Source organism: Chlamydotis macqueenii, chromosome 3 (genome assembly GCF_036417535.1).
Source record: "Chlamydotis macqueenii isolate bChlMac1 chromosome 3, bChlMac1.mat, whole genome shotgun sequence".
NCBI classification, from domain to species: Eukaryota; Metazoa; Chordata; class Aves; order Otidiformes; family Otididae; genus Chlamydotis; species Chlamydotis macqueenii.
In genome coordinates, this window is record NC_141558.1 from 1,798,422 (window position 1) to 1,821,606 (window position 23,185).

General features: G+C 46.1%; 1 protein-coding gene across 2 annotated transcripts in view; it reads right to left on the minus strand.

The window, feature by feature from the left end:
* The window catches only part of ELP3 (elongator acetyltransferase complex subunit 3), a 90,653-nt gene that overhangs the window by 56,290 nt on the left and 11,178 nt on the right, over positions 1–23,185 (minus strand). For both annotated transcript variants that reach the window (XM_086743678.1, XM_086743677.1), the window contains exon 8: positions 1,236–1,397. In XM_086743678.1, coding sequence (XP_086599804.1) covers positions 1,236–1,397 — 162 coding nt within the window. The remainder of the gene's footprint in view (positions 1–1,235; positions 1,398–23,185) is intronic.

Genomic DNA, 23,185 nt, shown 5'->3' on the forward strand with positions numbered 1-23,185 from the left:
ACATTCCCTAATATGGATCTTTTCTTTTGGAAAGCTCTGACATCTAGAGGAGGGAAGCACCACCTATAAATATTAGCTCTTACCTCCTGGACTACTCAACGAATGGCTCTTCCCGTCTACCGAGACCTGGAGCCTGATCATTTCACAGCAGTGACATCCTGCGCTTCCACGCTCCAGCAATACTACAGCTAAACCCGCAGGAGGAAACTCATTTGGGATTCTTTAAGCCTCTAAAAGAAAATGTCCCAACATTTTCAGCTTTGCACTGCTGCCTTTAAGGTAGGTATTAACAAAAATGTGCTTTGCTTATTGAACCATAATCTCTCTGTCATTACGTATGAGTATGGTTATTAAACATCTCTGGTAGGTGACTGGAATACGCAATAAGAACAAAGGCACGTTGAACGAGCGACAGAAGTGAAAAAACAATGGAAAAATCACTTCTTTCAAAATCACAACAGAATTATCAGACTTGCAATTAAAAAAAAAGTAAAAAGAGATTGGCTTACTTGCCTGCAAAGGATGGGATGAACAATGTATTGTGCGCTCTCCTACGTAGGACAACTGTTCTTTTAGCCACAGGTCTGACATGAGAAGGAATAAATCACAAGCCTCTTGCAAATCTACTCTGCAATCCCTAGAGATACTGTATGCCTAGAATGACCATGGTTACTCTATCAACAGGTGTTTCTGGCTATACCTCATCCTCTGTACGTGCCAACGTCATCTCTCCTCTCCAATACTTGGCAGAAAAAGCGGTCTGGTGGAGAGAACATGTTGCTTGCTGGTAACGTATCTCCAACAGATTATACTGCATTGTATCTCCTCAAGCCTAGAGATTATGAATTATGTAGGACAAGAACTATGAGCTCTCTCCAGGCATACATGTTACTTCACAAAACTGCATTTATTTATGAAGTAATAAAAAAATAATAATAATAATAAAAGATGTATATACAACACAAGAAAAGAATATGAGTTTAAAATAAAAGATCACAAACAACTCCATTCTCTCCAGCCATAGTCTACGCAATATCACAAAGAAATTCATGAAGCCACTGCAGTTTATTAGTTTTTCCTAACAGACGTACGGCCACTGAAGCAAGGAAATGCGCTCAACATTCCATGGTAAACGGGTGTTCAGGCAAATAGGTCAAGACATGCTACTCAACAATGTTCCAGAAAGCAAGCAGTGAGCACCCAAGCTCAGCTTTGCACTGAAGCTTTCTTCTCACCTGTTGGTGTCCCTGGCCACGTCCTCGTACACGCTCTGCACTCCGATCTCCAGCCTCGTACAGCCGTAGGATAACATGTCACTTAAGTGCCGCTTCAGGCAATAATCTGGTCTGGTCTCTATCGTTATCCCAACACATTTTGTCAGGCTTCGTTCTGAATATCTGGAAAAAAAAAAAAAAAAAAAAAATCTTCTATTAAACCTGTGAGGCTGTCAGAAGTTACTTCAGATGGGTTTCAAACATCTTCCAGGTGAGAGTTTCTACATCACTACCAGGATTAAAATCCAGGTTAAAACCCTCAGATATCCCAGATGCTCCCAGACCAGAGCCTTCGGTACCCATCATCTGGAAACAAAGCCTGGGCAAAAGGGAAAGTCAGAGTAGGCAATGAGAACCGCGTTCAGTCTTGGGGACAAACCAAAGGCCGTCTGAGCCCTCGCTCCCATTCGGGCACCGATGGTAACACAGGACTCACGTTAGGGAGAGTTGGATTCCCATGGCGTACAGATAAATTGCAGGGACTGGGACAAGATCCAGCCGTGTTCTCACAAGAAAATGTACACGACTGTCTATGAAAAATTCCACAAATCATCTCTCTTTGTCAGCAAGTGGCATGCTCTCAACTTCATTGAAGTCTAATACTGAAACAAAATTCATTGTTAACCTTTCCCCCCTCCTCTCCCATTTATCACTGGATGCCTAACAGACTAATTATTCCAGCTAGTAGAAAAATCCTCTAGTGATGACAAATGGCAAGTGACTGACCTACGAGAGAGTACAACAAAAGAAAAAAGGCATCCAAAGCAGCCTTGAACCAAAGTGCACAAAAGGAAACCATCGATCAACACAATCTCCAGCATCACCAGCAAGGATAATATTCCTTTCCATGTGGGAATCATTTCTCTTGATCACCTTTCCTGCAGAATAAGGTGGTTGTATAACTGAGGACTGCAGCACAGGAGAAGAGATCTACAGCAGGAAGAAGGAAATTTCTGCCTCTCAAACCATTTAACTGCAGAGAATCTGGATAATTCCCAAACTGGGACGTGGGCAGGAGTAACAGACACTGTTTGAGAGGACTATCGGTCTCTTTAATGGTCCCAGACGATGAAGATCTCAGTATTGATATTAAACGTTGCTGAAAAGAGGACACCTTGAGTAAGAGAGAGATGTTATGCTTATGTCGAAAAGAATATTGCACACCGAAATCACAAGGATGACTAACTTCAGCTCTTTATTAGGTGTTCTATAAAGATCCATCATCCGATTTCCAGCTCCGGATAGCTGGAAACTTCTGAATCAAAATAAAGCTCCAAAGCCTACCTTAGAGCATGATGGAGGTCCAATTTGACCAAAAAACCCCACCACCCTCAAAACCTCCCCCAAAAAAACCAGCAAAATACCCAAGGGGGCTCAGATTCACAAGCAAAAAATATTAACTCCCTTCAAACTGTTAAAGCCTGAGATATCTGAAGCCCGAGATATTTGGGGGATAGACTGTAATGGCTGTCAAAATAAGCATCTTAAAAACAAAAAAAAAACAGAAAAAAAAAACCAGAAAAAACCCACCAAAAAACCCCACCAAAAGGCACGTAAAACATTTCAGAGTTCGTGGCTCACTGATCTGACAGCCTAACAGAATAATTGTTTACCACGTCAGGGAAAACATTGCCAGCGTGTGATTCATTAACATCAGACTAAAACCGTTCACTTTTAAAGACGTGATTTGCAAGAATTGAAGAGAGAAATTTTAGCAAAGGGGGGGAGGAAGGAAGAAAAGTCAAAAGAGAACTCACCCATCATGCCAGAGGGGACACGCTCGTATTAAGCGCCTGCAATCAGGCTGGAAATACCGAGGGCAGGCAAAAATGATTCTGCTTCCCGCAAAATAATTACGCCTCCTCTCCCTCCCCAGCCAAGATACAAAACGCTGAATACAATAAACATCAAAATACCCTGAACTATTACATCGACTGAGGGCACCAACAGGATTTCAGTATGGTGTAACGGCTGGTAACGTCGACTTGCCCAACTCCACGCCGTAAAGAGAAGTGTGTCTTAGTTATCCAGAAAAGCAAAACAAAAATGAACCCAAAAGAGATACAGGAACAAAGATGGCATTTCCAAGAAGCTCCAGTTCCTCCAGCTCTCCCCAGTAGTCCCAAAGACTCTGGGTAAGCAAACAGAGCATGCTAAAAGCTGAGGGTGGTGGAACCCTGTCCCAGGTTGCCCAGAGAGGCGGTGGATGCCCCATCCCTGGAAACATTCCAGGCCAGGTTGGCCGGGGCTCTGAGCAACCTGATGTGGTTGGAGATGTCCCTGCTCCTGGCAGGGGGGTTGGGCTGGGTGGGCTTTGAGGGTCCCTTCCCACCCAAACCCCTCTGTGATTCTATGATTCTATGAATTACGTGGTCTGCACTTCATAAAGACTACAGATTCCTTTCAACCAACTGGAAAATATAAAGAAGCGTGTGATAAGTAAACCTTCCATGGAAGGTGACTCTGGCAACACATCTCCATCATTTTCCTGAATAAAAAAAAGAGAAATTAGTCTTTCCTTCTCTCTATTCTCAACTTTCAAACTTTAAACACTCAACATTTTTCCAAAATGAGCAACTCTACTTCATTCGAAACCTAATACTAAAACTATAGACAGGCACAAATTGGAAGACTGTAAGTTAAGACGCCAAACGGAGCACCAGAAGTGGACATGGATTAAAAGTTTTCCTAGATTTACCTTTTACGGAAGGAGTTAGCAAACAGCACCCATAAAAGCTGTATCGATTACTATTACGCAGCACAAAGCTGCATTACACAACTAAGTTAAATTCTTAATTCTTAAAAAAGTAAATCTGTCCGTGTCCAACATTGAGTTCCAACATTTTCCTCTGCGCAGCCAGCACCTCCTCCACTGTCTGGGCCCAACGGTGAGCTATAAAGAGCTCAGAGATCGGCAAAATCAGGAAACACTGTATAAAAGGTTATCTACTAAACACTGGATTTACATCAAGACAGACACAGATTTTTTTTTTTTAACAATCAAATTGGCACGATCTCTTGTTTTAAAGCACAGTCCGGACCCGAGACAGGTATTTACCAGCCAACAGAGGAAAAGAAAAGACAGACTGCTGCATTAATTTGGATTTTTTTTTTGTTTCTTATTTTTTAAGAAGTACATCCTTGAAATCTGATCCTGATTTACAGGTCTCAAGTAAAATTATTTACAATTACTCAGTGATTTACGTAACAATTTATAGTAGACTGGCTATTTCAGGACTGACTTTGCACATCTACTTCCAGCATCCAGGTTTCCCCCTAACCGCCCACTGGAAACACGGTGGTTTCGCACGTTTCTAGCACGTTGGGTAGGCACATTTTTTGCCCTGGCAAATCCACGCTGAATCCTCTTGGCCGCATTCCTGACCACGGAAGCGGCTTCCACAAAGACACGCTCCATAAGGGTCCCTGGGGCTCAGGCCAGGCTTACCAGCTCGTAGGTCTCCTTCCCAGCCTCTTGAAGACAGACGCGACACTTCCAGTCACTGGGGAGCTCTCGGGTGTCACGATCCCTCCAAGGTGAGGCGAAGCTGCCTCACCCAACCCCTTCCGCAGACCTGTGTGTCCAACGCGCCAGTGGTGCCAACGCAATTCTCTGCCACGGGCACTACCTCTCATCCCAGCCTGCCACCTAGCAAGAGCAGATCTTGCAAATAAAGACTGAGACAAAGAAACAATGCATATCTTGGCCTTCTCCTGTGTCCTTCATGATGGAGTTGCCTGCCTCACCCAGTAGAACCACACTTTCTTTGGTCTTCCTTTGCTGACAACATACCCATTGAAGTCCTTTGTGTCCAACTATCCCTTGGAGTTTCAACTCCAGGTAAGGTTTCCTAATGTGCCCTGTGCCTGCCCGTACACCTCCTGGGCAACCCATACCTCCTTTCACTTTCTGCACAAACTCCTTTTTTTCAAGTTTGAGCTCCATCAGGTCTCTCTCATTAAGTAAAGCTGGTGACTTGTCGTGCCTGCTTGGCTTCCCACACATCAGGACGTCTTTGCAAGCCGAGGAGGTTGTCCTGGAAGATCAGCTAAACTCACCTGGGCTTATTCACCCTTCAGGGCACCCTCCATAGGATCCTGCCTTTTGGTTCCCCGGAAATGTCCAACACCGTTGTCCTGAATTCTGACTTCTTTACTCTAATACTCTTTATTCTGCTACCTGCATCCCTCAGGATCTTAAGCTCTAACATCTCGGCCACACCAGCCAAAACCACATCCCTCCCTCAACCAGCTCTTTGTGAGTAGCAGACCCAGGAAAGCACCTCTCCTAGGCACTGGATGAGCCAACTATTTCAAAACATCATCATGATGCAGTCCAGAAATCTCCTAAATCAATTGTGTCCCACCATGTAGCCATTCGAGCAGGTATCAGGGTGTCAGACCAGACTGAAGAAGTTACGCGTACTGTTCATTAAGCGCATATATTCTAATGCTCACATCATTTTCAAACCTTTTCTTAGCACTATCTCCAGTTTTTAAGCATTCTTCTTGTTGCCTTTGATACCAAAAACAGCCACAGAACTTTGCAGGCACACCAGCACTATATCCAGATGGAATATGATTTGCCTATTCCTATCCAATTTTCCACTATTTATACAGTCAAGGGTAATTTGGCTGCTGAATCACACAAAAAGCTCATGATAATGCGACTTCACTCCTCAGTATTTTCTAGATATTTCGCTACTTCTCAGAATAGAACCCTGCACCATTCCTAGAAAAACAGCTTTACATTTTCCCCTAACAAAGTACACAGCTTGCTCGTGTACAACTGACTACGGAATACAGATTTAGCCCTTATTTGCCCATCTCCAATATTGATAGCTCCTGCCAACCCTTCGAAATTACTATTTTAACCCAAGTATTAAACACAAGGCCCAGAGGCAAAACCAACAGAATCCCATTAGAAACCATTCAGGTCAATGACGATAATTTTCCGCTATGCTTGTTTTGAAAACCAATGTAATGGGTGACACGTTGTTCTAGACTCTTTTTTTTTTAACGTCAAAATATCTCACTGCACCAAGTCAATTCTCCTGCAGAAGTTTATGCATATTACACTTCATTTCTCAAAAAAAAAATCCTCTAAGCTCACCAATGCGCTAGAGTGACTTATGATAACGGAGATGATGGATTTGCCTTCACCTGATCGTTAAAAATAACAGGTATTTATCCACATATCTTGCAGGAATGGCATGTAAGCCAAGGCAGGTATGAACAGGGAATAAACTCTTTCCAACTAGGCAGACAGCCTGAGAAGCAGGTATCTACAAGCTCTGAGGAAGGTGACTCAGGACACTCAGCCAAAAGAGGTTAAGATGACCTTGTTGATGACCAACACAAGCAAAACTATTAGTAACTAAAGACCAAAAGAAGCAAAACAGAGAAAGCCCTGAGAAATTAGACGAACGCAAGCTGACAACTCCACCCATCATGGTCTCATATATACAAGTACACCCGATTTCCAGGTTCAAAACAGAGGGAGGTAGATTTAGATCAGATATTAGGAAAAAACTTTTTACACTGAAGGTGGTGGAGCATTGTCCGAGGTTGCCCAGAGAGGCGGTGGATGCCCCATCCCTGGAAACATTCCAGGCCAGGTTGGCCGGGGCTCTGAGCAACCTGATGTGGTTGGAGATCTCCCTGCTCCTGGCAGGGGGGTTGGACTGGGTGGGCTTTGAAGGTCCCTTCCCACCCAAACCCTCCTGTGATTCTATGATTCTGTGATTCATTCTGGCGTCAATATTTATGACGGCCATTTCTTCCGGAACCCGAGAGCAGAGATGGATTTTATCTCCTCAAGCAGCAACAAACATCTTAAAGTAATTCCTCCTCTTCCATGGAAGAGTCTTATTTGTTATTTGTATCCCATGTAATTTGTAATAATCACCCCACCTAATCAAGAGAATAATCAGAAATCAAGACAAGCCTACAGTACGAGATGACAGTGGGACAGTCTGAACAACCGAGTGACCGCAGAGGTGAATTATGCAAATAAAACAGATGCTGGGCCATACAAATGAAGGAAACGAGATACAGAAAGACCTTAAAATTTGCACAGACACAGCTATTGTGAAGTCAGTTCTTTTCAGCGTGATTACGGAATCGTCTGAAATAGGAAGAAGGGGAGATTATTAATTTTAATCAGTGCAGAATATTTGTCTGAGTTTTCAGAGAAAGTTGGTACATTAAGCAGACCTTCCAATTAGAATCTGCCCGAGCTCGTTTTTTCAGACCAAAAAGTCACCCACCTCTCCACCACACAGCAGCTTGCCGTAGGGTCTCAGGTACTTTCTCAATTTGAGAAAAAAAAACCAGACAGCACAGTCCTGGCACAAACCAATCCATTTAACAAAGCCTCTACTCGCTCTCGCTTAAACTTCGGTCTACAGATAAAAGTCTCATCAACTACAAGACCTGAACATCAAAGACTTCCAAGCTCCCTGGTTGGGATCAGGGTGGCAGGATGCCAGCGAGCACAGGAAGCCTTGCCTCATCCCGACAAGCTCGGAAAAGATAAGCTGTAAGAATAAAGCCGGTGGGTAGACACAGTGCGTATGCAGCACATTAATCACACAACTTTAAGCCATTTATCTGTCTTACAGGTTTCAGAGTAGGAGACTACATAAGGAGGAGGCAAACGGACAGGCACAAGAGCAGAAAAAGGCACAAGAAGCAGCAGAAGCTCACAGAAGCTCAAAGCACAAGAGGCTCAAAGGCAGCAGCAAAGAGAATTAATCAGCAAGAGCAAAAGTGTTTAGGTGTCCCTGTCCACATGGAAAGAAGGAAAGGATCTAGAACAACTCCTCCAACCCACAAGTCCCCAAAAAGTGGCCTGCAGGACATTCCAGCACTACCTCAAAAGCAAAAAAAAAAAAACCCCTTTCTTGAAGGTGAAGATGGAATAAACTATGAAGATGCTCATATTGCTTGAGCACCATTGTTGGCAATAGCTTATCCAACAACAGCAATTTCATAAAATGGTTTGGGTGGGAAGGGACCCTCAAGGGTCATCTAGTCCAACCCCCCTGCCAGGAGCAGGGACATCTCCAACCACATCAGGTTGCTCAGAGCCCCGGCCAACCTGGCCTGGAATGTTTCCAGGGATGGGGCATCCACCGCCTCTCTGGGCACCCTGGGACAGGGCTCCACCACCCTCAGTGTAAAATATTCCTTCCTTGCATCCAGTGTGAATCTATCTCCTTCTATTTTAAAGCCATGACCCCTCATCCTGTCCCAGCAGGCCCTGCTGAAGAGTCTCTCCCCACCTTTCCTGCAGCCCCCTTTGGGCACTGGGAGCCGCTCTCAGCTCTCCCCGGAGCCTCCTCTTCTCCAGGCTGAACAGCCCCAGCTCTCTCAGCCTGGCCTCACAGCAGAGCTGCTCCAGCCCCCTCAGCATCTGCGTGGCCTCCTCTGGACCCTCTCCAGCAGCTCCACGTCCTTCTGATGTTGGGGGCTCCAGAGCTGGACGCAGCGCTGCAGGGGGGTCTCACCAGAGCGGGGCAGAGGGGCAGAATCCCCTCCCTCGCCCTGCTGCCCACGCTGCTGGGGGTGCAGCCCAGCTCTGCTGTATCACAATGCCAACCTCTGACACACAGCCAGCAATAATTACTTCAATATCTACAATTTCCTGCTAGTAAACAAACGAGGTGGCACCTTACTCATCCAACACGTTTCAAAAGTTGCATGTTTGACGATCGCCCAGAGCAGGTACTTCTGGAAGCCCAAATGCCAGTTACTTGCCTTTATTCTGCTCGCTTTTTATTGCGTCTCAGTGTTTTCTTTATCACCCCTACCAGAAGTACAGCAGACTGCTTTGATTTCTTAGCAGCATCAGCTTCCCAAGGTTCAGTTTTCAAATACTGGAAGATTTACTTAAAATACAGTCATTTATTGACTAAAATATTATTTTCCAATTTTTATATAGTAACAGTATTTATACCTGCTAAAAGATAAGCAAGAAGAAATCCTTTTTTTTTCCCCATTACGTGCCACCAGCAGATAAGTCATACGTAATTACGCTTCCCCCTGCTGTGTCACTCGCTGTTCGAAATACAGGATAGGATCTGTGTTCAAAGTAGTTTCCATTCTGAAGCAAAAAACAACAAAAAAAACCCACCTAGAACTTACCAGTTTTCTCTCTTTCTTAATTTGTTTACCAAGTGGTAAGCACGATGAACGGATCCGACACCCGAAAACCCTCCGAAGGAAAAGCACAGCGCGCGCAGAAGCGGCACGGCTGTGTTAACACGCTTCAAGCCTAATCAAAGCCGGGCTATTTGCATGGACTAATTAAACGCCTGGCTGTAACGACAAGGAGGTAATGATGTTGGCTAGAGAGGGAAGGAGGTGGGAGGGGGCTGTTTGGGTTATTTTTATATCGTTCTCAGCTTTCACAGAGCAACGTCGCGTAGAGGAGCTCCGGGCAAGGAGGGACCCTGCCGCTCACGCCGGCGCCGTGCACCGGAGCGGCTCCGCGCTGACCACGCTGGGCTAGTAAACGCACAATTATTTCCAAAGCCATAATCACCGCCTGCTCTCCGATCGGCCTGAAAGGTTCGTCTTTGCTCAGGAGGCAGAAAAGAAAAAAAAAAAAAAAAAAAAAAAAAACACTGAGCAGAAACCGCCGAGAGGACCTTCTAACACCGCAGGCTGATTTCCTAAGCGCCCATCCATCAAGTTCAAGGCAAAAGCGACGCAGATGATGGGGTTTTTTTTCAGCAACAAATTATTAGCAAGCTCTAACTGAAAACATCAGGATGAACAGGCACAGGGCAGAGTAAAACCTTTCAAAGAGGAAAAACACACGTGCATGGCTCTAACGCGACCTGAGCTGCAACCTCTTCTTTACCTCTCTCTGTCAAAAGTGAAGGTTTAAGGGAAAAAAGCAGAGACAAGGCTCACACGGGCAGGAAAGGTCTTATCTCCTCCTCCTCCTCTTCCTCCCTTCAGCTAGCCCTCTGCCTTTCTCAAACCTGTCCCAGGCAGCACAGCCAGATGACAGTCTTGGAGATCAAAGTCTTCTTGTTTCTCCCAGAACAGAACCATAGCATCATGGAATGGTTTGGGTGGGAAGGGACCTTCAAAGCCCACCCAGTCCAACCCCCCTGCCAGGAGCAGGGACATCTCCAACCACATCAGGTTGCTCAGAGCCCCGGCCAACCTGGCCTGGAATGTTTCCAGGGATGGGGCATCCACCACCTCTCTGGGCAACCTGGGACAGGGTTCCACCACCCTCAGCGTAAAAAATTTTTTCCCAATATCTAATCTGAATCTCCCTCCCTCTATTTTGAAACCATCACCCCTTGTCCTGTCCCAGCAGGCCCTGCTGAAGAGTCTCTCCCCACCTTTCCTGCAGCCCCCTTTGGGCACTGGGAGCCGCTCTCAGCTCTCCCCGGAGCCTCCTCTTCTCCAGGCTGAACAGCCCCAGCTCTCTCAGCCTGGCCTCACAGCAGAGCTGCTCCAGCCCGACACAAGCTACCAGCTTCCTCACAGTGAAGCTTGGAGAGATCCAGGTTCAGAAACCGCCCTGAGATGGCAAAACTGGAGTGTTATGAACAAACTGACCTGGTCTGGAGGTGGAACGAGGGACCTGCACGGTCCAGGAACACACAGACAGTGCTTGGGGGAAGTCCAAAGGTCGATTTAGCCCCATATCCCATCTACCCATGGTTGGTTGCAGACCCTTAGACTAGAGCAGTAGGACTAGGGCACGCTGCGGTGATATTTTCCTTGAATACTCTTGCAGTTGCCAATTATTTCCTCTCCAGGACCTACCTGAGCCAGAGGTGACATCTTTAGTAGTAGCAGGTGTCTTCAGGAGCCAGCAGCTCTCAACAGATACTCTTCCTACGAATGTGTTTGGTCACCCCTCAGCCTAACTCTGCGCTGCACAAAAAAGCGCCTCCTTTGCGATTAATTCCCATTTCAACTGACTGCCCGAGTTCTTCTGCTGGAGGAGATAATCCACGTTTATCCTTTTTTTTTTTTTTTGCCTTCTCCGTACCACTCAGGATTTCACAGATCTCTATTGTATCACTCTCAAATATTCTTTCCCCCGTTCAACAGTATCATTTTCCTCCTCCCCTCTCTTATTTTTAAAAAGAGCTGAACAGAGGTTCCAGCTGTGAAGGCACTGCTGAATTACGTGGCAGCAGAACAATATTTCCCAGTTTGCTCTCTATTCCCGTCATTATAATTCCTCACACTGAGTTGGTCTTTTAACTAACACCAAGCATTAAACTCCTGTTTCTCACAGTTATCTACTACAATTTTAAAATCTTGTTCCTGAGTGGCATTAGCCGACTTGGAGATCATTGTTCTGTAGTAAAATAAGGAAAAAATGAAAAAAAAAAAAAAAAAAAAAAAAAAAAAAAAAGGCTTTCCTAAACACATCGCTCTACGTCTACGCTAATTTTCACCTGCCCTTTCACCACCCACCCAGCGTGGGCAAGACCACCTATTCCAGCACAGGTTCCTCTGGCACACCACTAACAACCTTCCTCTGTTCTGCAAACCGATCATTGATTCCCTCTCCCAATTTATTATTTCAATTATTTCCCTTTCCATTATTTACAAATGCAAGCCTTCACTCTTATTCCCCTAATCTTTAAGAAGGCTTTGGTGAAGGATCTCATTTTTGGAAATCACAGAGGGGTTTGGGTGGGAAGGGAGCGTTCAAGGCCACCCAGTCCAACCCCCCTGCCAGGAGCAGGGACATCTCCAACCACATCAGGTTGCTCAGAGCCCCGGCCAACCTGGCCTGGAATGTTTCCTGGGATGGGGCATCCACCGCCTCTCTGGGCAACCTGGGACAGTGTCCCTCCACCCTCAGCGTAAAACACTTTTTCCTTATATCCGGTCTGAATCTGTCTCCCTCTATTTTGAAACCATGACCCCTCGTCCTGTCCCAGCACGCCCTGCTGAAGAGTCTCTCCCCACCTTTCCTGCAGCCCCCTTTGGGCACTGGGAGCCGCTCTCAGGTCTCCCCGGAGCCTCCTCTTCTCCAGGCTGAACAGCCCCAGCTCTCTCAGCCTGGCCTCACAGCAGAGCTGCTCCAGCCCTCTCAGCATCTGCGTGGACTCCTCTGGACCCTCTCCAACAGCTCCACGTCCTTCTGCTGTTGGGGGCTCCAGAGCTGGATCCCGTACTCCATGTAAAATCCAGGCAAAGTTACACATGTTTGTCAAATTCTTCAAAGACAACAACTACACCAAAATTTCCTTGAAATACCAGCCCATTTCAGGTAGCCAGAGAAAAAGAGTTCATCTGCTGTAAGACGAGAAAGTGCACTACGGAAACAAGAACCTCTCTCTACTTCTTCTGCTTAAAGAAGGAGCTGGTTTGGATTTTTAGCAGCTAAATAAAACAAACAAAAAAATTATCCTAAGACAGAGAATTGAGGTGTAGTACATCAGAATTTTTATGGCTAGCAAAACCCATTTTTTTCAATATGTCAGAAAGAAGAAAGTACATGAAGTGCTTAATGTCCATTTCCTACCCCCATACTCAATCTATCGGACGAGAAGTGCACACGCTTTCCTTCACTACAAGCTAAACACTTTGAATTCCAGACTAATTTATGAACGCTAGTAAAAAACCAACCACTCGCTGTGTATACAGGAGACGCGGCTAGTCCATCACACCATGCCGATCATTCCAGCCTGGGTCTCCAGCAGCCAAGCAGATCAATGAGCCACATGCAGATAAAACGATGACTTGGTTGCCCACGCACTCAATCAGCCCCATCTTTGCTCCCAGGACGCCTGTACAAACTTATCATCTCCTTTAGGGAGACAGGAGCGTTAGGCTGGATATTAGGAAACATTTCTTTACTGACAGAGTGGTCAGGCACTGGAACAGGCTGCCCAGGGCAGCGTTGGAGTCACCGTCCCTGGAGGTGCTCAAAGAACGTGCGGATGTGGCACGGCAGGACATGGCTTAGTGGGCACGGTGGTGTTGGGCTGACGGTTGGACTTGATGACCTTGGAGGTCTCTTCCAACCTTAAGATGCTAAGATTTAATCACCACTAATAGCATTTGAAAATGACAACCAAAGAAAAGAAGCCATGAACATCATCCCGAAAGACTTGATAAAACTGCAAAAAGGAAGAAGTGGTTCAGAAGCTTGAAGGCACCATGAAATTCTGAGCTCGCTACAAAAGAGGGTAAGATCTCCTGTGCCAAACAGCAGCTCCTCTCCTATTTAAGAAAATAAAACAGTTTACAAGTAATTACATGCTCTCCCAGGCTACCAAAACCACACAGGTCACTTCTGAAGTGGGGAATAAAGCCCACGCATGAGGGTTATCAACCCCAAACAGTATTATTTTCCAAACCATTTGTCAGTTTATGGCCCAGAAAAAAAGCTTGGGAAAAAAAATATGCTCAGCACAATGAGAGAAAATGGGAGACTTTAAGCTATGAAGTTTTAGAAAGAATCAAACGCATTTCTCAGTAACAATCTGGGAATTTCTGTCCAGTAATTCCGGACGAACACTAAATACAGACTCTGGCTTTTTGCTTTAAGCATCAATTCCGCACAGCGCGGTGGCTTTAACCCACCTGGAATTTCACGGGGAGAAAAGCAGCAGGCTGGAGGCTGCGTTTGGTTAATATTTCATTTTGGTCGATCTTGCTTTTCTGTTATCTTTTCACCAAGCAATATAAAATCTAAAAAGCAGCTCTTAGTCCCATTTCAGCTGTCTCTTATGTGGATTCCAGCACAATTTTATTTGACCTTTAGTTAAATTCCACCTCTACCAGGCAATCGATAGCAACTATTCCCACGGGACAGGTTTTACTTGACGTCCCTTTCTCTTTTCATCCAAGTGAACAGAAGCAGATAACGCATCCCATGAGCGGCAAACCGTGTCACCACAGCGACACCGACGCGCAAGCGGCTCGTCACCCTGCTACGCATGGTGAAACCAAGGCTGTTCTAAAACTTACCTGAGGAGAGGCCCAAGATTTGCCCTCGATTTGTCACATCTTTGCCTCGCAATTTAGCTCAGGGAAACTTGAGAGAGCAACAATTTAAATGTCTGCTGCTAAATCAATATGATCAATTAGGTCATAATTATAGAGACAGTTTACCACAGAATAGTCAATTTAGAGTTGTAGACACAGGCTAAAAAGGGATTTAGGAGGAAAAAAAAAAATGACACTACAGTCTCTTTTACTAAATCTAAACTGAAGTTCAACTTTTTCTTGCTGCAGTTGATGAGAGAGATAGCATCAGCTGAGACCTGGATGTATTAAAGAAAAAAAAAATCTCATTCCAATTTCAATTCCGATACTGACTCACTGCGGCTGAGGGAAAGTTGCATATTCTTAGGAACAATAACTTACAGCTGTTATTGAGGAAAAAAAAATAACTTCTGCCACTGCGGTGCTCCGTATAGCTCCCACAACTAAACGCCCAAGAAGCTGTTGTTGCATAAAGACGGCATCCAGTAAAGAGCTCGCTTCGTAGTTTCCGCACCCACCTGTCAAACGGAACACATCTCGCCCCCAGCTGACATCAACATTTAGCCTGAGGAAGGAAAACCAGCTTCACCGCTGCTTTGAGGAAACAAAGAAATTGTCTCAATAAAATTATAAACAGAGCTAATAAAAAGCAGTCATCAGCCCAAACTGCCAGCAAAAAGCTACGGTTTAGCTCATCTTCTCTTGCCAAAGCAACTCCCTCACCTATAAAGCTGCAATATGCTCTTTCAAAACAATTTCTACAAAAAACACACACGCCCGTCTTCTCCGTGCTGGTAAAACCACGCGTTGAGGAAAGAGGTTTGCCACAGCAGGCTACAAGAACTGATGGTGCCACCTCCCCAGCTCCATTTGCCGTCCGTCGTAGCTCCAACCAAGTCACCAACAGCTACTCAACTTTTAACGGTGATGGAGCTTATTGCTTTGGAAAAACATTCCAGCTTTTAGCTGCTACAGTAGCTTAAAACTGCGTCCTCCCTGGGCACAGCCATCCCTCACAACTCCAGTGAAGATGCGTTGGTCCTAAAGAGCAAGTTCCTGCTACAGAGTGAAGCCAAATGTTTCCTATCACGGCTTCAACCCCCTGCAAACGGCACAACCTGGCTTACATCGAGGCCAACGCACAAGAGAGGAGACAGAAGAGGAAAAGAGAGCACAACCAAAGGTGAGTGACCGCTTGCGTCTTACTAGAGGTGGGAGAAAGGTAAGACCCAGGAAGGAGAATGGGACCAAGAACCAACACTGGAAGAAACAGGAGTATCTTGTGAAAAGCGATGCTGCATCAAAAACCAGCACAAGCTCGAGTCAGAAGTCAAGAGGTGAAGAAGAAAACACCTGCCCGAGCCTGCAATGAAGCCAAGGCTCTTGGTGCGGGATCAGGCTCATGGATCATAGAATCACAGAATGGTTAGTGTTGGAAGGGACCTTCAAAGCCCACCCAGCCCAACCCCCCTGCCAGGAGCAGGGACATCTCCAACCACATCAGGTTGCTCAGAGCCCCGGCCAACCTGGCCTGGAATGTTTCCAGGGATGGGGCATCCACCGCCTCTCTGGGCAACCTGGGACAGTGCTCCACCACCCTCAGCGTAAAACATTTTTTCCTAATATCTAATCTAAATCTATCTTGCTCTATTTTGAAACCATAATCCCTCTCTGGGCTCCGCTGACTACATCTCCGCTGGCTGTAAGGCGCTCAGTTCACACGCAAACATCAGAATTGAACTGTCTTAACCCACAACTTGAACCACATCTCACCTTGGAGCTGCCGGAGAAAAGGTGAGTCTCGTTTCTATCGAATGAACAAAGATCCTTCTCACTCAGTTTAGAATTTTCAGAGCAGCACACAATCTGTCTTTGGAGATGAACCAGGCAAAGGCTTTGCAGAAAGAGAAAAAAAAAGTAGGTAATTGTATAATCCAAGGCCCAGACAGGGGGTGACCAAATTAAGGCTGCACAAACACCCCCAGCTCTGCCAGTTCCCAGTTCTTAAGTCCTTGGCTTTGCAAACTGATGGGCCGTGAGGAGGCACGGAGCCCCAGAGCGCATCAGCCGCGGCACGTTGCAGAAAGACGGATCTCAAAAGCACACAGCCTCTGCTCTGCCTAGCACAGCGTTCGCAACGCACCCATAGAAAAACCACTTCTTGACATCCTTCCATAAAAGTATGAAAATTAAACCTGCCTTTTTTTTTTTTTTGCATGCCTACTGCACCCACCACGTTACCAGAAAATGACTTTTCTTTCAAATCAATTTAGCGCTGTTGCGAGGCAGTGGATCTCAGTTTACAGTACCAATGAGGCAAGCACAGCACAGCTCAGGGAATTATAAAACACATCGCGCTATTTTACCAGCCCATTGCCATTTGGGCTGGAAAGCAATCTCTGCTGGAGGAAGGAAACAAGGTAGCGCAGGTCCCATGTTAGCTCTCCAGGACACGGGAGCATCAATCTAGGATCACGGGATCATGAACGTTGGGTCTTCTGCCCACTTGGAAAATCAGAACACAACACAACTAAGGCTGTGCAAGGCACAGGATGGTGTAACGCTTTCTGCGTCGGGGAGGAAATGAACCCAGAAAGCTTATTTAGTACATCACACCACCTCTTCGTGACATTACATTCCAGTTTGAACTGCAACCCAGCACTCAGCAGGCCAAGTTCATATTCACACAGGTGACCAAGCCATGAACAAAACTCCACCTCCAGTCACCAACCCCAGCTGACCACTCAGATCCCATCCTACCATTAACATTTCAGTGCAGGTCACCTGAGAACTTGTTCCGCTTGCCAAATTACACGCGCACAGCAGCGAAGCGGCAAAAATGAGAAAAGTATTCCCCTTGGCAGGTGTTCAGCAGCAATTTGCTGAAAATGTATGAAATAAAGGCACTGAAATTCATTATTTAGCTCTGACAATGTCATGACCGCTAGGGCCATTGCCCTTTCCGCCAGCGTAGGATAAAATACCCACCAACAGCATTTACAAACATCGCTAGATTTGGCGTAGCTCAAATTTCTGTTATGAATAAACACTACCATCTCAGAAACCTACGACAAAGATATATTTGGTTCCAGCACCCACCTTAGGAAACCGAAAGTCACGTAACATCAGATGTGCTGCTACGCAGGCACAGAAATACGTGGGCAAGGATTCCTCCTAACCACCTTCCCTAATCGTCTGCGTTCAGTCACACACCCGAATGTTTTACGTGCAGGAGAAAATGCTGCAGAAATACCGAACGGGACAGATAACTGGCTAGGCAATCACCTCCCATAGCTGCAGGAGGGAAAAAAAGACAAACAGCTACCTATACCAAGATTAGGATCTGATAAAATTACTTTCACCCGTGTATCTTCCAAGTAACACGCACTTCAGCAGCTAGAAGTTGGGTCTTGCAGCCGAAAATCAGCAATGCAAAGGTAACAGGATGCCAACAAAGCCAGCTTTGGGGTAAATTTCGTCAGATTCTGCAAGCTGGGAAGATGTTCTCCATACTGAAGGCATTTAGGGGTAAACACTCAGGGATAAAGAGGTTTTAACGGCAAACACGACTCCTGCACCATCAAAGAGTCACATCCAAAGGTGGAAACTGGGAAAATCTTCTCCAGCAGGTTAGGAACTGGTCTCCAAACCTCTGAGAATAAAAGGAAATTTAGGCAGGACCTCTGTCGTAAACGATCTGGCATTAAAACAATAGCCAGTTATCTCCTGCCTGGCACAGGAAAATCACTGCCCAGTCAGATGCCCCGAGGGGTTTGACACACAAGCTCTGATGGATACAGCCACGGCAATTTGCAATGTGCTGCCTCCTGCAACTCACTTCCTTCTCTGCCAGGAGCTGCTGCCGGCACGGGCGGGGATGCGGAACGGGCTAACTACCCGCACGCCTCGGTTGCCCAAATTACCGCTAGAACAGGAGCTTAAACTGACAATTACAGCCGTTTGCGCTGGAGCTGCTGGAGCTTCAAGAGCTTACCTCTCCCAGTACCTACTCATTACGAGAGGTGCGATCTGACTATCAAATTCCGGCAATTTGTAGCGGGGCGATTTCACCGACCGGGCTCCCCGCAGCCAGAGAAGCGGCGTGCCTTCTGAAAATCACCGTCCGTCCCAGATGACATCCATTTGCCACAGGGCGAACGACTATGTTTAGCCGCCCTGTTTGGAAGCGGTAACCACAAGCACAGGGTAAAGGTAGATAAAAGGAGAAGAGTAACCTCTTAAATCGCCCCGGCATGAATCACTGGAGCTGGTGAGTCAAAGCGCTCGGTTATTTTTGCCAGAGTCACAATTAGTACCCAGAAAGCACAATTAAGATACATTAGTGTAACAAGCAACCATATGTCAATTGAGCCATCTGAATTGCAGGAGAGCATCTCCTTTGTCTCCACTAACCCCAAGGTACAGCCTATTTGCTTAAATCTCTTTCCTTGAGATTCACAGTACACCAGAATTTCTCGCAAGTGGGGCCAGCGAAATACGCACACAAAGCCGGCTGCAGCAGTGCAGGCGTAACGCGCCCACTCCTTACCCCACGTAAATTCACCGCCTGGCCGTGCCCGAAAAGTCAAGCAGCCGGGGTAAATCTTGGGAAAATTACAGCACCGGCAACAGCAAGACTTGCCTGAGCTGCAGAAACCTGCATCTTCTAACAAAAGTCATAGAATCACAGAGGGTTTGGGTGGGAAGGGACCTTCAAAGGCCACCCAGCCCAACCCCCCTGCCAGGAGCAGGGCCATCTCCAACCACATCAGGTTGCTCAGAGCCCCGGCCAACCTGGCCTGGGATGTTTCCAAGGATGGGGCATCCACCGCCTCTCTGGGCAACCTGGGACAGTGCTCCACCACCCTCAGCGTAAAAAATTTATTCCTTATATCCAATCTAAATCTACCTCCCTCTATTTTGAAACCACTACCCCTGGGTAAGTCTTATTTGGGAAATTTAAAACACACTTAAACTTTGACAATAAAGAGCAATCTACTGAAAGTAGGTTTATTCTTCACTATTGAAAAGCAAAATTAAGAGTTGCTTGTTTGTCAGCCTTCACGATCGCTGCATTTCTTGTGGAGAAACTGCAGCTTCTACTGGAATTACTGATACACCAGACCTAACGTGGATATTTAAGGAAATAATAAAATGGCCTTTCCAGAAAACACATCATACAACAACCACACAAAACACCTTTTTCACGGGTTGCTCTGATCTAGTGTGCTCCAGAAGAGTGATTTCCAGCTGGGTTTTAAGATTTGTCAGGAGCTCCACATGTCCAACCAACCGCTGCTGGAACTGCCAGTGCTCAGGGCTTTTTTTCCTTCCTCGGATGCTCTACGAGGTCTTAAACTGCACGCTCAATAACCCAGCCCGAAGCAGCGGTTACTTAAAACTCGTGTCTTCTCTTGCAGCGAAGGCTCTACAGCAGCTGGATCTATCTGCTTGCTAAGAGATCAATACGGCTTTTGGGATACCTAAAGGAAATTTCCTCCTGAATAATGAAAACACTTGCAGCAGCGGGGAGCATTGCTGCCTGCTCACCAGCCCAGCCGAAGACGCAGCTAATGGCAGAAACACAAAAGGACACTTGGCAAAAGCAATCGATGACAAGCCTAAGAAAAAGGCAGTCACACGACGTCGTCCGGTATTAGGAGCTGCAATTTCTCCACGAGGAATCAAACGCGGCCGACAGCCCTCCCTTTCTGCAGGTTCTGGGCTTCAGCGCACGACGCAAGAGGAAAATGAGCCTTTTAAGGGGCTGCTGGCTGAGGAGCGGATGTAAAGCGGAATTAGTCTCGGATAACGGACCTGTCATGGAAACAGTCGTTACATCTGCTGCGCACCTGAATACTGTCACATAAATATCAGCACACAGCCTCGCAGAACACGAGGCTCCAGCAATGTTATGCCCTACTTTCTTTGCCATTAACAGGGCGATTTACAACCAGATTGAACATCAAACAATGCATGACACCATTAAAATAAAACCAAAAATACAATCTCTGCGCGCTTTTAAATACACTAAGAGAAGCCAGGCTGGGCATTGCAGTCCAAGGAGCCGCACGGGCACGTAGCCCAGGGGCACCTTTCTGCCACCTGCCTTCCTCAACACAAGGCAAGCTCTCCTTTGGCCTCACTCACTAATTAAAAGTCAGATCCCGGCTCAGAAGAGGCGCTCAGCCCTTGGAGCCAAGCGGTGAGTCACAGCGGCAGTTTAATGCGCCCAGCACCTCTAATGACTCACGGGTCAGGTGAGAGGAGCCAAACGATGGGAGCAGCAATTCTCATTCGCATGGGTATCTTGCACCTCCTTGGTTCGCTGTCCTCAAAGAGCAAAGGCAGCCGCCACCAGCCACCAAGTCAACGCTCTTGCTTGATGGCCACAACTCCCAGAGGAAGATGTATTCCTCCAGTCTACAACAAGAAAAATCTGTCGTACAGCGAGTCTTTAGCGCTAATTACAAACCTCCTCCTAAAGAAGGGAAGCTTATCACCAAGCCCACAACCTTGCTTAACAGGCAGCCAGAAGTGCACTGAAGGCTCCTAAGCGGTGTTCGCAGCAGATGAAAATTAAAACTTCTCAATCTCGTCGCACACTCTCTACAAAATGAAGATCCCCTCTGGCTCTGCAATTCTTTACTCGTTCCTTGGCCAAATCATTTCTCAAGCATACCAAAGCACCTCAAGCAAAGACTTCTGAGTAGTCTAAAAAGTGTTTTCTACCTCAATAGGGAGGTGCTGCAGAAATATTAAACGCCAGCAACGCTTTCTCAGGGAATCATTTCCTTCCTCCGCTCACAAGAGTCACTATGAAAGCCCAGCAGTTTCTGTTTACCTTTTCAAAATGACGCTTTCGGCTGGCGAGTTCACGTATGTAAACACAGGCACTTCTACACTCATGTCCTGCTCACGCATCCGTAAAAAGCAAAATCCTAACCAACGTCAGGCGCACTCATGCAAAAGGATCTCCCACCGCTATCTGGATAGAGGTGTAAGGGGAGCTCTTCACACCCCTCAAGTCAGCAGCCCAGTTTAACTGGGAACAGCTTAAAGCAGCAACCTAGCTTAGACGCTCTGAGCCATCCCACGAAGACCCTTCTCTCTCCACTGCAATAAAGTCACAGTTTCAGACTTATTTATTCGGCAGGAACTGGCTGGAGCAGTGCCCCGCTTCCCCAAGACCGATCACTTCCAGTCCCACATCATTTCTGCCCTGCAGCTGCCGCTGGGTTTGCAGCTGTGTGATTTACCACGGGGCCAGATTCACCACAAGACTCTGAATGGGTAAGAAAGCCAGAAGCCAACTCAGAACATCAGCTGGAGTCCAAGGGCCAGTTTGAGGATTTCTTTCTTTAGTCGGCCTTGCCGTGCTGGCTCCTGTGAGGAACAGTACACTTCTCCACGGCAGGCTACGGTCGTCGTGTACTGGCTGGAACTGCACAGAGTCACATCCTTATCAGATTAACCGGGATCAGAAGCTGCAGTTGGGCTGATCAAGACAAAGTATTAGAGGAAGAAAATCCAAAATTACGTCAAGAGGAGGATGCCAGACTGCTGAGCCCTTCAGAGCGGCACAATTTAGACCGCATCAGTCAAATCATCACTATCACCGGAAAGTCAGCATTGGGCATAGAAGAAGAGCTCAAGTCTAGAACAAAGTAAAGAAATGAGTGGACCAAAGGAGAAAAAAAATGTGTTCACTGTTAGGTGGATTGAAGCCTCTATAGATAGGTGCTGCAGTAATTTAACCAAAGGTCATGCTCAGAAGGACTTTTTAAGAAGTATCCTGGCTGAATGACTTCTCCCCCATCAGGGAATCACTGTACAAAAACCTAAAATTCACTAATGCTTTGCACAAGGAGAAAAAAATGCAAGACTACCACAATGGCTTTCAAAATAAGGGGCAAGAGAGATCAGATCTCAGGTTATGGCCTAACGCAGCGCTCACAGTACAGAACAAGTAAAATCTTGTCACTATTCCCCATATAGCACGGCCTCTATCGATGGAAGTGAGGGAGAAGGGCTGAATCCTCACGTACAAAGAGAAACAAATTCAACCTTGACTATTTACTCCAAGTGTCATTGGCCACCTCCAAACAGTGCTGCAGTGACACAGGACAACTAAACGCAAGAAGCAGGAAAAATAAAGGGTCTGATTCATCCTGAACCCAATTTTCTCGCCTCTAGAATATTACAAAGTGCAACTGGAGTAACTCCCACATACCTCCATTTACCGAGCATTTAGCATGAATTTTAAGTTAAAAATATAAACCTTTATTTATCTGCTGGAGAAAAAAAAAAACCCCCACACGTTGTTAGTGCAGGTTTTCTCACACGGCTCAATCTGCATGCTTGCGAGGCAGTACATTGACTTCAGAGTCACTTCATTTTTGCATGCACTTCAAATTACTCGGTCACACGGTCTGTGTCGTAAATAGTTCCCTCAAAAATCTACAAAGCAAAGGATAGGCTACTCCAAAAGCAATTTCGTGTCCAATAAAATTAGCTAGACACCTGCAGCGGAAAAAAATATGGAATAATCACATTCTGAACCACCTGACTGTGTAAAAGCACGGCATTAATTTGAATAGACAACTTGCAAACTCCATCCTTCTTCCACAATGAGCTGTGTCCTTTGTTGCTCACAACCAGGGCACCAGAGCAAAAGAAAAGCAATTTTTTTTTTCCCCCCAGCTCGCTCGTGATTTTATTTTGATAAAAACCCACTTGGAAAAAGCAGCATAGCACTTTTTATTGTATGGTCTTTGCATGACAAGGGAAAAAAAAAAAAAAAAAAATCAAAAGAAAACCAGCAGAAATGTTTGCTGCCCTCCAGAGGAAAACCAAACGAAATTACAGCTGTAAAACGAAGGCAGACATGAAGCTAGACAAGGGCTAGTGCTACTCAGCTTTAA